Source organism: Rattus norvegicus, chromosome 14 (assembly GCF_021556685.1).
Source record: "Rattus norvegicus strain SHRSP/BbbUtx chromosome 14, alternate assembly SHRSP_T2T, whole genome shotgun sequence".
Taxonomy (NCBI): Eukaryota; Metazoa; Chordata; class Mammalia; order Rodentia; family Muridae; genus Rattus; species Rattus norvegicus.
In genome coordinates this window covers 72230641-72246563 of record NC_141547.1, presented here as the reverse complement: position 1 = coordinate 72246563, position 15923 = coordinate 72230641, and the positions used below count along the sequence as shown (strand labels likewise).

Below are 15923 nucleotides of genomic sequence, written 5' to 3'. Positions count from 1 at the left end.
TAGAATAATCATTTTAATTCCCCTAAATCTAAACAATTGCTTCCCTACTCATCTCACTCTCTTTAAAATATAGATTTATTCAATTAAATAAGGTAAGTTGGGCAATTAATGCACAATTAATATTAATTTTAATAGATATTGATAGTGTTGCTTTTATCAAAGGAAGGAAGGGGAAAGAATGAATGATGGGAGGAAGGGAGGGAGGGAGGGAGGGAGGGAGGGAGGGAGGGAGGGAGAACCAGTTGAGTAACCCTAATCTGAAAATCCAAATTTAAAAACCATAGCAAAATAAGAACCATCCCTGGCCCAAGTGTTTTAGAGACAGGATATTTGACCTAAACATTTAAAGTTGGAGATTTTTTTCTATTAATCTCAAAGAAAATATAAACATGTATTTCTCATTGACCCTTATTTCTGATAACAAAGGAATTTAAATTGTTACTCAGAAAGGGTGTCTTTCAGAACAATTGAAATTTGATTTCAAATGATATTATCTGAATAACTCCTGTTTCCTGTAGGATCTTTTTTCTGTTGTAGCCTATAAATTTTACACACTTATATCCAACATATATATGTATCCACACATACATATTATGTATGTATATATGTGTAAATGTATATATGGAAGTATATGTATGTATATACACAGCAATGAATACAGTTCTCATCTAGAAAGGAAGAAGAGATTGTTTATTTGGGAATCAAATATGAATGGCAATGGCCAAAGAACAGTGCTTCAGATTTCTTTACTGGTGGGTTCCAGTGTGGAAGACTTTATGTGGCTTTCATAGTCACAGAACTAAAGAAAGTCAAGTAAACTGCTAGTAGTAATCAGCTAGGGTACCATGCAGGGGTTCAGGAGTGTAGGTTTGTTTTCTTTGCAGATTAAAGAATTAAAAGACAAGAAAAATTTGAAAGTCAAGCAAAACCAAATTTTACTCAAAGAGGACAATTTCATTAGAGTTTAAAAGAGAACCCTCAGAGAAGCCAAGCCTTAATTTCAGCAGCTGCCTAGAGGAAGAGAAGTAGATGAGAGGAGAGAACCTCTAGTTAACGCAGCATAACATCAAGTACAACGTAGATAAGCACGTGGTGGGGAAAGATGATTTAGAGGAAGAGTAAGGAAGCCTGAAGTACCAGAAAATGCGTACTGAGGGTCTGGTGAGCATTGGAAAAGGAAGGAAAAGGAAGTAGTTACACCTTTCTGAGACCAGTACATAGACCCAGCCAAACATGACGACATCCCATAAAGACTGTGCAGGAGGGCAAGGTTTCTGGGAAGGAGAAGTATATCATCTCATTAAAGGAGATGTCTTTATGGATTTAATGGATTGTAGTACTCCTGAGGGTGGACTTCAGCTAGGTGATTGACAACTAGGTTAACTTGGTTATGTTTTGGGTAGCTTAGAGAGTTCGCTATCCACACAAATCAGATTCCATCTGCTTGACCAAAAGAAACCAGTTTTCCACAATAGACTGGTTCTGTTGCTGTGTTGACAGGCATGTTACAGCAAAACGAGAGGTGTCTGCTGTAGTTCTCAGATGCTGTCTGACGGATAGTATTAGCTTAGGGCTCATGGAGGCTATTCCAACTTTCCGCTCTCATTCAGTCAGCTTTGTAGAATCTTTAGCATAGCATGGCGTTTTCCCTGGGGACTCCATTTTAGACTGGCTTGCTCATTGCCACAGGTGTGTAGCACATCTTTCCTTCCCCAGCCAGGTCTACACAGAACACCATGTTCCGAATTTCCTTTATTTATATTACATCACCATGGGTCACATATTTCAAAATAGTAGCATGTTAATATTTAAGTAGTTCTAGCTTATGGTGCATGTTATATAGAATGTATGCTTGTCTCTTTGTCCTAAAAATATATCCTTCATTTAATCTCCAAAGAACAGCTTGTCTGCATCGTTAACTTTGTTCCTTCTATAATACGTTTCTGAAGACTAGGCTTCCTCCGATCTGTATATTGTACTAAACATGCACAATACAGCATATCACTGCATGACACCCAAACACTTTGGTGAAAACTGCTGCCATCAAATACACAGATAATCTCAAACACAACGTTCATTTCTTGAAATTATCAGTTCATTTTCCCTGATTGTTTTTTCCTTCTTCCCTCCTAATCTTTCATGGATGTTTCTGTCCTGGTGCTGTTTTGCTTCCTCCCTCTCCTGTCTTCCCTTCCATGATGAAAGTCCCACGCTTTACATGCATGCAGAGGATCTGTCTTGCTCCTGGCTCTGGAATTTTCATCAGTTATAGCACACATTCTTTTCTTGGAAATCTGTTTTCCTGAAAAGATCACTTTTCTGTGCTCTGCTTCTACCTTTTCTTGGCATTTGTTTCTCAGCACCCAGTCAGCCCTTGAAGCTTTTGTGTAGTTTTAACGCATGCCCTTTTGTACCAGGGTTTGACATTTACGCCTTTATATTCAACCAACATGTGGATTTCTTTCTCTTTCCTCTCCACTGTTGCTTCTCTTTCTTTTCCCATACTCCATTTCCTTGAAGTTTGGATCCTCTCTTAATCTCAGCTGCTCGTTTGACTTCCTCCCTCATAGAAAGTTACATTTTTTCCTGGGGCTCCTGAACCCAGACAGTTGTTTGGGAGTGGTTGTCGTTTGCTTATTTATTTTGTTGTGTTGTCCACCCACCCCCCTACTAAGTAAAATACATTCTCTTCAGGGTAAATTCTTTTATCTTCAAAGGTCTTTTCTTTTATCCTGGCTCTGCATGTTGCAGTCAGGTGTTACCTAGTATCCCTACCAACAGTACCAGTCTATTGTGGAGATTCAGAACTTCCCTTGGTATTCAGTACACAATCGCTTTCCTCTACTCTACTTCAAGCATTTTGGGGCTTTCTTATAGGTATGTGTCATCCTTACATGTATAGCGCTTACCTTGTGTGTGTGTGTGAATTTCTTGAGGATAAAGGTACTATATTTTGCCAGATCATTTTATTTTGTGTGAGCATACAGGACATCTAACATCAGCATTTCTTCACAAGCTTGAACTAGATGTGCCCTGTGAAGAGGGCTCAGATAGGAACTAGAATCCTAAGACACTGTGCTATACTTGGACATAAGTCCCCTCTACACCGTCATGATTGTCACGGATGATAACTTACTTAAAGACTATAGACAAGTATAGCTTGCAGCTTACTGTAGCATCTTGCTTTCTTGGTGTTTTTGTTTTGTTTTGTTCACAGTGTCCTCTAATCTATTTGACTTACCGCTGTTTCCTTTCTACCACCAATTTCTAAAGATTCCTGCTGTGCATTCAGGCCTAAGTGCTTCCTGTACGTTAGCTTCCTGCTGCAATCCATAAAACTTTGAAATGGGCTGTAGATTGACTGTTTCTTGTGTGCTGTAGTTATTGTCATGTGACTCTTTTGTTACTGGGGATTGGGCTTGGGGCCTCATCTATGCTAGGCAAGCATCTGCTCCTGAACCACTTCTGCAGCTCAGCAACTTTATTTCTAAGTCATACTGAAGTCCCCTCTCTGAACTGTCTGTGTTTCCATTCATTTTTACGCCAGCGTCATCTTAGTGTCTAACCCTTTAAGCTTGACATCGCTATGTTTGTCTTGTTTTTTACCTTGAGAGTCAGTTTGTATTTGTTCTTATATTTTAGGTCGATCTTCCCTATTTCCAATAGATGATAGCTTGTTGGATGATGGTCACAGTGATCAAGTTGGTGTGTTAAATTCACCAACATGTTATTCAGCTCATCAAAATGGAGAACGAATAGAACGCTTCTCTCGAAAAGTTTTTGTTGGAGGGCTTCCTCCAGATATTGATGAAGGTAAGTTTACCTTCTTTAAAAACAGGCAAAAAAAAAAACAAAAAAAAAACCCCACCAGAGTAAAATACAGCTTTGAGCTGTTGAAATATGAAAATAATCGAACAAGTACTTTTAAGGTTTAGTAGTTTTATCATATATATAATGTCACTGTGAGTATTTTTATAACGGACACAATGTTCTAGTCATAGCAGTTTACTTAGATACAGAAACAGTACAAAATCCAATAAAGAAGTAGAAACAATATAAAATAGGAAATTAATATTATGCAAATGATAGTAAATATATAAAAATACAATAAAGAAAAGTAATTTAAGGTAAACGTTAAATATTTAAGCTATTTCTGTAGTGTTATGGAAAATCTACCCATTTGTTAGGAGCCTACAGAGAGGTCTTGCTAAATTTGGAGATAATTTTCAGTGTGGTTTATGCATCTGCAAATGTATTCTGCAAATTCTAACATATATTAGAGTAGATCATTGAAACTGACCATATGGTATTGAATGTCGGTGAAACCATCTGGCTTACGTTAACCTTGGTATACTTTACTGACAGTACAGCTAGTCTTGTTTTAGTATACCTTGCCTTATCCCAACAAAAAACATGCTTTTACTTGTGAACACCAATAGCTGTTTTAGTTAACTTGATAATAATGACTTGTTTCAATCTAATGCTAGTTATGATTGAATATACTAAAAGATATTAATATTCAAGTGAACTATGAAATATTAGGATTCACATTGACTACATTAGTCTAGTGTGCTGCTTCAAAATGAATTCATTTTGATTGAAATGGATAAATTTTATATAGTGTTTTAATAAGAGCATTTGATATATTTCCTGTTGACATTATCCTTAAGCTATTAGACACTTTAGTTGTTAAAGTTTCTAAGTACTAAGAAGTATGGAATTTCTTGGGATGAATCATTGGAACTAATGTGTGGTGCACATTCTGTCCTCTCCTAAGATGAGATCACTGCCAGCTTCCGGAGATTTGGACCTTTGGTAGTAGATTGGCCCCATAAAGCAGAAAGCAAGTCCTATTTCCCACCAAAAGGTAAGAAGTGCATTATTAATATTTTCTAGGTTGACTGAGAGCAAAAGGAATAGTATTAATAATTTGGGGCTTACTTTTAGAACTGATTGTAAGGACTTGAATATAAATGCTGTGACTTTTGAACCTGGAAGATGGATTATGCAGTAAAGGCTCTTGCCACACAAACCTGAGTTCTGCCCCAGGGTGTGCATAAATATAGAGAGAGAACTGATTCCTCAAAGGTCTTCTCTGACATGCACATATACACAAGTAATGAAATGAACTTTTAAAAAGTTCATACTTTGTAGGGACTATTAGCCTGAGTTGAACAAGGCAGAGTGATTTTAAGAACTACTCCTGTTTTACTTGCAGCCATTTAAGAGTTAAGAAGATTGACAGTTTCCTCACAATTTTCTAATGATCTAATAAGTTTGAATGAATGTGTCTTTGAATATTTCTTTGCCTAAAACATTATTTTATAAGGAATGCAGATTCAAACTTACAGAAAAGTATTTTCAGTGCTGAGTCTAGATGCACATGAAATGACTCCCTTATATTTTATACAAATAAAACTACCGAAGTACTCTACATATTACCCAAGTGTTCAGATGGTAGCATGGCACCCATGGTAGCATGATTCACTGTCAAGTACTGTTTTTAAACTTCCCGCTTTACTGCCAGAACAGGTAGGAAAACCCTCCCAGGCAGGGCATGTGAAGGACTGCCTCAATGGGACTCCAGGCGCCCTGGAGATAGGCCCCTCCCTAATGAAATGAACAAGCTGCACAGGGAAGGAAAGCGGCAGATGAAGGCGCAGCCTACTGAAGGGGAGAGAAAGCTTCAAACTAGACATGTGACATGGGTTAATATCTAGAATATACAGAGAACTCAAAATAACAGACCAACAAGAAAGAAACCATGTGACCTAACCAAAAATGAACTTAGGAACTGAAGGCATAGATTTATTTCTACAAATAAAACTACAAAGGGCCAATAAATCACTTTAAAAGGATGTGACAGTTTAGTCATCAGAGAAATGCAAATTACAACTACTTTGAGATTCCATCTCACCCTAATAGAATGATTATCAAGAAAACCAAAGACAGCAAATGCTTGTGGGGATATGGGGAGGAAGATCTCTCTTCACCTATTCACTCACTGTTGGGGACCAGCAAAACCAGTGCAGCCATTAGGAGAGTCAGTGCAGTGACGTTGCCATTCCAGTTGGTTCCACCACCCTCTGGCGTGTACCCAGATCTCACCTCTCTAGCTGCTTCTGTTATTTCTCGTCCTCTTCCAAGCCCTATGGTCTGTCTGGTACTTCTCACTGGAGCAGATTCTTGTCATGAGCTTCTGGTGCCTCTGTCCTGGAATATTGCCTAATGCTTTTTGTTTTGTTCTATGTTTGTGTTTACTTATAATCATTTAATTATGATGATGGCTATATCTTTCCTAATAACAAAATATTAAAAACTTAAAATATAAAATTTAAGATATTTTAAAATTAAATAATACTAAAATATTAAACATCACAAAATTTAAAAATTTTACTTTTAAGTACTATTTTAGTATTTGGAATAGCGGTTGTTTATTATAGAATATTTATAGTCCTTTGAAACTTATTTATATCAAAATTAACTCCATAAAAAAACTTGTCATTGTTTTTAAGAATATGTATAGTTTTCCTACCAATTGTGAATGACTATAGTTTTAAACTTGCATAGTCTTATCTATGGATGTCTCTCTTGATGCAGATATGTTTAATGACTTTTTTAATGCAATCAAATACTTTATCAAATGATGCACTTTCGTACTGCATCAGAGCTATGAGGCTACATTGGCCTCATAGTCACCGTTGTATCATGGAACCAGAGGGATTGTTGTTTTTTTGGGCTGGACTGTGGTACGGTACACTCACTGACTGCCATAGGACCTTGTCAGGGCTGCTGTCAGTCTTTCTCCTTCTCTCTCTTTCCTCTCCCGTCCCCAAAGCCTGTGTATGTCCCATGGGATATTGTGTCCTCCTGTAGAAGATGATTCAAACCCATTTGATGGGCAGTATGTAAACTGAGGTAAAGTGACTTGTGGGGCATGCACATCATTTCTCATGGTTCTTCCAGGCTACGCCTTCCTCCTCTTTCAAGAGGAGAGCTCGGTTCAGGCACTCATTGACGCTTGCATTGAAGAAGATGGGAAGCTCTACCTGTGTGTCTCCAGCCCTACTATCAAAGACAAACCTGTAAGTAAACACCACCGGAGCCGTGCCCCATAAAGGCAGGTTTCCAAAACAGTATTTTAAGTTACTGTTTAAAAATTTAAGATTCCATTTTTAAAAATTAAACAGTAAAAGGAGTAAGATCAAATATAATTTTCTCTGTAGGTTCAAATCCGTCCTTGGAATTTAAGTGATAGTGATTTTGTCATGGATGGTTCTCAGCCTTTGGATCCCCGAAAAACAATTTTTGTTGGAGGTGTTCCTAGGCCATTAAGGGCTGGTAAGTAGGATCTCTAAATCAGAAATATTTGAATTCTCAGTTCTTGACTTTGGAATCTATGGAAGTATGTATTTTTCTGCATTTGAATTATTAACTTAATTAGTATTTTAGATGAATGAATTATAAAGGTCTGTTTCTCAGTAACCAGGAACCAAAGATTTGAAGGATATCCCGTAGGATATAATTACAGATGTGTAGATTTACTGTGTATATATTCTATATAGTATCATACCATCTGAAAGGCTAGTGATCTCTATCTCTGAAAGCAGCCTTTAAATCAGGGAGATAGGAATTAACCATTCACATACATAAATGCTTAAAGAACTTGATGGCTGATGCAAAGAATGATGATTGGGAATAGAAGTGTGTGTGTGTGTGTGTGTGTGTGTGTGTGTGTGTGTGTGTGTGTGTGTGTGTGTGTTTATATATGTTCATGTTTAGAATATGCTTTGATGTGGTATCTAGAAGATATCTGAGCTAAGGAAAAAAGATTGTCTAGAGTGTCGCAGTAGGACCATTATGAAGAGTGTGTTGCAGACAAATGTCTCAAAGCCTTCAAACATCGTGGTGACAGTCTTGAGTGCAGAGCAGAGTGCATTCATGGAAGGACTGTTTATAAAGCAGAGTGGCTGACCTGGAATTCACAGAACGATAAGAGAGATACAAAAATATATTAGAAAAATCAATAGAAGTTAGATCATGCAAGTCTAATAGACTAATTGATATTTGTCCCCAGAATAAGAGGAGTTTTTAAGCCAGAATCACACATATTTTTTGAAAGGTCACATGACCGGATTATTTTTGAGGGAAGCAGGCTTTTAGTAAGTATGGGAAGGGCTCTTGTGTGGCAGGAAGAACCAGGTGAACAGCAGATAATTGATGTTTGGGCAGAAAATAGAAGGCTGAACCCATCTTCGGTCTGATGCTACAGGGTGGCTGCTTACCTTGTAGGTAGCTGTGAGAAACAGCAAGGAAGGCAGGTTAAAAGGAGATGGGGTCTGGGTTCTCAATAGAAGTTCCTGGCGCCATTCAGAAATCTGAAGTTGAAATTTCAGTTAAACCGTGTGGTGTCTAGTATGATGTTTTAAAAAAATAATTATTTCTAATGGTTTGAAAATAAATGGGAAAGGAGGGATCAAAGACAAGCAGATAAGCTTGTTTCCATAAACCAAACGAAAAATGATACTAGCTTTTAACCAGAGTATGACTGATAGAAGTGAGCAGATTGGATTCTCACTGTATTCTGAAAAGCAGCTCTATGGCATTATCTGTATAGTGGAGATAAAATGATGAAGTCAGAAATCTTGACTAAGTAACCTGATCCTCTCTCTGTCTCTTTCACAATCGAGTCAACAAAAACTCATTGGAACATGTTTCATGAAATAGAGGAAGATAGTGTTATGAGTGGTCCTTTTCAGCCTGCTAAGTGTTATGAGATCACAAGAAGTTGTCTGGTAGACAGTTGCGTTTATGAGTGTGAAACTCAAACTCCACAAATTTGTACTTAATTCAGGAACTTAACCTGTGCGGGTAGAAAAGAATGTGAGAGAAAAGCTGCAGTGTAGAAAGGAGGGGGTAGGCAAAGCTGTGCCCTTCTAGAAAGAGAGTGAATGAGAGGTAGGTAGCCAAAGAGTTGGGCTTTAAAAAAGGTGGTGACACTGTTCTACTACGCCAGAGGATAGGACAGTGTGAGTGGTTTGGCGGTCCCTCGTTTTGTGTTTTTAAGGCTGAGAGTGTATCAGTGACAGAATGCCTGCTGGCCGGTCGTGTGCAGAGCTCTGGCTCTCGTACCAGCTGCTGTGCGTTAGCAGTCTCTTGTTTGCAGTCGTTGATTTACTGCCTTCTCACCTGCAATGTGAATGTCTTTTCTTTTGAAGTGGAACTTGCTATGATCATGGACCGGCTGTATGGTGGTGTGTGTTACGCAGGAATCGATACAGATCCAGAACTCAAATACCCGAAAGGTGCTGGGCGAGTGGCTTTCTCCAATCAGCAGAGCTACATTGCTGCCATCAGTGCTCGGTTTGTTCAGCTTCAGCATGGTGACATTGATAAACGCGTAAGTGACACACCAGAAGTCATCTGTGCTTAGTTATTACTTAGTAGGTGCTGGAGTTAATAATATGGCTCAAACACTTGTATTTCCCTCTGACTCCTAGGGTTATATCTGTAAAATATAAATTTCTTGGTGAACTTTAAGGCATTACATAAAAGTGTAGATATGATTCTAAAGCCATGTCAAAAATTTTTATCAGCCTGTAAGTCCCAACTACCTGTGGAGGCAATTTATATAAGCCTGTGCCCAAGACCAAGTGCTTGGGACCAACATGTCTGCCTTAATCTCAGGCAAACCTCTCTGTGTGCCAGTTTATACGTGGGGAGGAAGGCAGCTTAGTCTTTGGGTTAAGGACTTCAAGTGTCCACAGGTGCTTAGAGAAATTGGCCCATGGGAAGTGCTAGTTAAGAGCTAATTTTCATTTATAAAAACTAAAGTTCAGATACTGCATTCATTCCTGTAAGTCATTTAACCTAAAATTGAAAACATTAGTCCATTAGTAGCATAGATTGGGTCATCCGCAAAACACTGCGAAGTCTTGCGAACGAGAGCAGAAAGGCTGTCCTACTGAATAACTGAACACTGGTTACCACCTCAAACAAGAGAACAAGCTATTACGTACCTGTTTACGTACCTGTTTCACACTAAAATCTGTGAATTGTACATAATTATTCTAAAACACTGATGCCATCCAGTCAGCCAGGCACAACAGCCTAGGAGGTTCGTTTCCCACGGTGACCCCCAGTCCTGTGCTTACTTCTGTGTGGAATTTAACCCTCCCAACACCACCCACCAGTATCCTTCTCAGTTTGAAGATGTGGAGACAGGTCAAGAGTCTGTTGTCTGGAGCCCACTTAAATCAAACATGGTTTGCTGGATCAGTCCTTCCCAGTGAGGCTTTATTTCTTAAGAGTTTGTAAAGAAGTCTGGGCATTTCCGGAATCACATTAGCCACAGCTCTGACGTGTTTGCAGCAGGTGTTGCAAGCAAGGTACCGCTCTGGCCTGCGGTGAGAGGCTGCTGCGATCCTAGCCTGTTGGGTTTTACCACCTTACAGATGATCCTAGGATAAAGGAAAAATATGAGGAGATAATCATAACGGGCTGATAATCCCCTATGAGTTTTGTTCACAATTTGGAAATATTAATGCTAGCACGCAGGTGTTTCAAAGATGCTACAAAAGTGAGAGAATGTCGTACATCTTTAAAGTGGCTTTTCTCTTTGGAAAATAGAGTAAAATAGCACTTAGCCACCCCTGAAGGAAACATGTTGAAATAAATGAATTAGTGTTTAACCACTCAAGCTCACAGCCGGTTATAAATGTGAAACCTGATTCACAATGCCGTCAGCACAAAGGCAGACTGGCTGGCATTTAGCCTCGTTCTTGGGGAAGCTGTTTTCACATGACACTGCCTACTGTCTCTTGTTCTCTAGAACACTGTGAGCATTTAAAATCATTCCAAATATTTATTTCTGAAGCTGACTCGACAGGGGCTTTGTTTCTTGTCTGTTTCTAGGTGGAGGTGAAGCCATATGTGCTAGATGACCAGATGTGTGACGAGTGCCAGGGTGCGCGCTGCGGTGGGAAATTTGCCCCCTTTTTCTGTGCCAATGTCACCTGCCTGCAGTATTACTGTGAGTTTTGTTGGGCAAATATCCACTCTCGTGCGGGACGCGAGTTCCATAAGCCATTGGTGAAGGAAGGTGCTGATCGCCCGCGTCAGATCCACTTCCGCTGGAACTAAGTTTAGCAAACCGGCCTCCGTCTGACAAGGAAGGAAAGGGTGCATGTGGCTTACTGTGCTGCAGACACTGCGTGCAGGAGAAATAAGTGCATTCTTCTGCTTCTCACCCAGCTCCGAGACATGCATCGTTATCAGCAGCCAAAACACTACAAGCCTCTTGTTTTTCACCAAAACCCTACATCTCAGGCTTACTAATTTTTGTGATATTTTCATGTTAAAATAAAATGTTTTTTTGTATTTTCTCCAAGTTATTTTTATATGTAAAGTTAAAATTAGATATGAGAATGTTTTGCGTAGGGGCAACAGTCTGCTGCTATACAGTGGGTGAAGCGTGCACTTATTTCTTAACATGGGTTTTTAACTTCAAGATCTGCCCCAGTACTTTACCAAAGGTAGCAAAATAATAGTGAAGATGGAATATGTCTGCTACAAATGCTTATTTTTATTGTTGCTGTTTTCAGTGTGTACATAAACTAAAAATTAGGGTTGATTTTGTTGCTCTCCATTTTGACTTGCAAGAAATAATACCTCAAGATAATCTGATTTATTAGCTATTTTTAAACATTTTTAATCACAAGCTGTATTAGCTTTGCTGCTATATAGATGTTATGTGTAAATGTCACCTATTAATACGGGATTGAAAACGTTAGAGACACACTGCATTGCGGATGAAATGCAGGCAGCACAATATGGCCGATACTGCCATAGTTTAGAATGTGAAACAATGCATGTTTACTTACCTGTGTCCACCATATGCATGCACTCGGACATTAACTAATGAGGTGAGGTATTGCAGATGTTCAAAAAGCTCTCTTGAATTCTAGGTAGCATGAACAAATTAGAAAATTTGTTTCTTTACAAAAAAGCAAACTTGCATGCATTATTGTGACTTCAAGTTAAAAATGTTGTCCTACATGTGTACAATATGCAAATTAGTTTTAGATTAGAGAGTGCAGCCATTTTGTGATCTGGTCAGTAGTGGAATTCGATTTTATGCAGACTGGATGTAATATTTGTAATCCCTGTGCAATTTTGTGATGTGCGGTTCTAATTCATGTGCAGTGATATAGTATAGATAAAAGATTGAATAAAAGAAAAACACAGGAATTTTAAAGAAAGTTGATTTTAGCCCCTTTGATAGTTCATGGTTAAGACATCCTTTAAAAACCAAAGATGGCCAGCACACTGCTAACCAGTCACCGAATGTGAGACCCATGGAAAGCCCATACATAAAGAGAGGGTTTTATAGAAGAACACAGAACTTTAGTGAAGTCAAAATGGAGATGGGAAAATATAACAGATGGCTAGTTGCATAAAATTTACCTTTACGACAATGGTGAAATCTGGCTTAAATTTGCTTACATGTTTGACCTATGTACCTGGGGTCTTCTGTCTAAACTGGGGTCACTGTTGCATGGAGCACTGTTATTCTTAATGGTTAAGAATTGCTTTTTTAACTTTGATGAAGGAATTTCAGTAATGACTTTGCTTGCATTTTTTTCTTCTTTCTTTATTGAGGGAGTTGCGTGGAAAAATGCACGGTTCTGACCTAGAACATGGTTCGTTGTGGTGGCTTTCCTCTTTAGAGCATCCTAACAGCAGCTAGCCGCTGTGTTAATAATGTAGGAGTTACCCTGCAGTCTAAGCAAAGCACCCCACATGGTAAATGTTGTTTTTTGTTGTTGTTGTTGTTGTTTTTTATTTTTTTAATGCAGAACTAAGATTTTTGACTCTAAAGAGAGAAAATTGCAAGGGTATGGCCTGTGCAGCAAACCCTTGGGACAATCCTTCACATGAGCAAAGTGCTGATCTCAACATTGGTTGTCGATGGTATGCTTTTTTGTACTGTAAAAACGCGTGGTTCATGTCTAACTCTGCTGTTTTATTGTGGTTGTGGCTCAAGTTTTTAGTGTTTGACGTTGACGCTGTTTTCAGAGGAGCTCTTTACTAATTTATTTGTCCGTGTCCCAACCTGTTACTCCCCACGACCCTCCAGAGTTTCTGGAGCATTCTTTTCTACCCTCACCCTGCCAGACCTTGATCCATTTTGACATTTGTTATGCACTACTTTTATATCTCTGTGAGAGATTTTTCCAACAGTCAGCTATTTTATGGCACACTTTTTTTGACTGATGACATCTCCTTTGCTATACCTCAATTTTTGGAATTTAGAAAAGAAATCAGTAGTTTTGCAATGTTAATTATTTAGATATTTAATTTCGCAGATTTTTAACTTTATTTTCATAATTTCTGCTTAATGTTTAAAATTGAAGAGCCTTTTCATGTATTAAATAATGAACTCTAAAATAAATTATATGATAAAATAATTGGAGATGCCGAAAATCATTTTCCCTTCTTAAACAGAAGTAAATATTTGAAATGAAGGGAAATGCAAGAGAAACACCTTCTCCTACCAGGGTGAACGTGACGGAAATGCTGGTTTGTGTCACCTTCGTTCCTGTTAGGGCAAAGCTCATTGGTCTAATACTGTGTCCCTCCCTGCCTCTCCCCTACCTCTGATTTGTTTCGTTTTCTGTTTGTTTGGGGATTCCTTTTCCTTTTATGTACTACATTCTTATTTTCTAACTGTTAAACACTGTATTAGAGTTTTTTTAATTTACAGATCATATTTATTTTACTATTTTTGTAGAAAATTATTAATTTTGATTGTATTTTTGTATTTTCAAAGCTTTTTCATTTGTGTTCCCTAAATGTTCATATTGCTGCCCAAAAGTATGAATGACTGTGGAGGAAAAAGTACTTTAAAAATCCACACTTTTTGTTAAGAAGGAAACATTTAGCATTTATATATTTGTGTATGGAAAACACTTGATATTTTATCCCTGTTGCATCTGGCTGCACGAGCCTCTCCTCAAAGATGCCACAAAACTTGAATATAACACATTTTGGAAGGCTGACTAACCTCGATTCTGTGTTGTGATGTGCAATACTGTTTCTAATGTTTGTATAAAGATACAGTGTAAACCTTTTTAATGCAAATTTATTTTTTTCATTGCATATTTTGCAGACTTTATCCACAGTGTCATTTTTTACTGTCAGAAAAGATGCCCCTTTTGTCATTGCAACTATTTTTTAAACCCAGAAATCTTTGTACTGATGTAAATGATTGTAGTTATTTTGGATAGTGTTTTGCTAACAAAAGGAGAGACTTTTTTCATGCATATTTCTATTTTGTTTTTTTGGGTTTTATTTTATTTTAATAGTAGTAAAATACTTGGAATAATTTTTCATATTCTTGTCATTAATATTATTTTGTATTTTTATGTGAAAATATATAATTTTATGACACTAATTGCTAAAGTTTATTTTATGTTGAATTATTTTTGGAGCTGAAATCTTTGTAATATTAAAGCAACTAGTTTCTAATTCCCAGTTTCTGTATAGAATCGCACAAGTGGTTTATGGAGTGTTTGGATTGTAACTATAAATGGTTCTTTGATATGCAAATTAATATTTTCAGTTGATTTTATTTTATATTCCTAATGGGGTGTTAAAGCCGTTTTTTATTTTTTTCTAAATAAAAAGAGAACCCATGCTTTTATGGACACTAGGTAAAACGCCTTCAGCTTAAAATTTTTGTTAAATAATTTAGTTTATTTTATTGTTATCTTCCAGGTGTCTAAATCTCCAGTCTGTCTGTTGTACTGGTAATTTAACTCTGTAATGGAATAGTTTGCTGCCAACTATTTATATTAAGTCATTTTTAAATATTTGTAATATTGTTGACTGACTAATAAACTATTAAGTTATTGGCATAGCTGTGAATTCTTATTCTACAATTCACACCATTCACACTAGTGGGAGCAGTGGAAATTATAATTTACTCAGAGGCATCGATGTCTTAAGAAGCTCAAACCACTCCACAGTGTAGGGTGAGGGTGGGAGACACTCTAGGAACAAGCGCAGAATTCCTCAGTATTTCAGCTTGGGAACCCTTTGTATCATCCATGCTTGTACGCATGCCCCTTTCTGCACCTAGCTCTCACATGTTGCGGTACAATTAAAAAGGGTGCACGTCCCGGTTCCAGTGAATTCTCACTTTGCACAGATCCGTTCACTCTTGCTGTTTCTCTGTTACCGCTTTCACACACTGTCCCCTTGTCGGTTGTTATCACGTCCTGTGGGCCATGCTATCGTGGCCCCATGCCACACTAGCCCCAAGCATTCTATAGCCTTGCATAGCTTGTCTCAAACTCTGTTCACACTCCCAACAATCTAGTAAAGACATAACAGACTGCGACCCAGCAACCAGATTTATATGTTAAAAGCTCAATATACAATACATCCACACAATTAATTTACAACCAATTGATAAGGATATAAACCGCCCACCTAAATAAGATATAATTTGTTCATATAAAATCCTGTACACATCAATCCCTTAAGAATAGTCATAACAACCTGTAAATGTACAGAGAGAAATCTTAGCATCTGCCTCCACGTTCTCTTGGCTGCTCCTCCTCCTCCTCCTCTGGCCCAGTTTCTTCCTCTCTAAAACTTTTCTCCCAACCATCCTTCCTTCTCATCCAGTGACAGGCCTCATTCTATCCTGTACCTGCCTTCACCTGCATAATGACGTCAACCTATACTCACATACCTTAGAAATCTCTCTCAGTACCCCTGAAGTGTTACTTTTACTCCAAGTGATTGCTAGATGGTGCTGACATTGAGGGTACTGATGCTCTTCAAGGGACTTCACTGTTGGGCAGCTAAAAATTGCCTAGAGCTCAGGGGAACTGGGCCAATGGCATACGCATGCC

At 38.1% G+C, this 15923-nt stretch overlaps 1 protein-coding gene across 18 annotated transcripts in view; it reads left to right on the top strand.

The window, feature by feature from the left end:
* The window catches only part of Cpeb2 (cytoplasmic polyadenylation element binding protein 2), a 52321-nt gene extending 37403 nt beyond the window's left edge, over positions 1-14918 (top strand). For 4 of the 18 annotated variants that reach the window (NM_001446966.1, NM_001446965.1, NM_001446964.1 and 1 more), the window contains 6 exons: positions 3643-3813; positions 4778-4867; positions 6967-7085; positions 7227-7341; positions 9219-9400; positions 10915-14918. In NM_001446966.1, the coding sequence (NP_001433895.1) occupies positions 3643-3813; positions 4778-4867; positions 6967-7085; positions 7227-7341; positions 9219-9400; positions 10915-11142 (905 nt within the window). In that variant the 3' untranslated portion in view covers positions 11143-14918. The remainder of the gene's footprint in view (positions 1-3642; positions 3814-4777; positions 4868-6966; positions 7086-7226; positions 7342-9218; positions 9401-10914) is intronic. The other 14 variants (XM_087583812.1, XM_087583810.1, XM_087583809.1 and 11 more) reach the window with 5 other exon arrangements.
* Positions 14919-15923: the final 1005 nt, after the last annotated feature.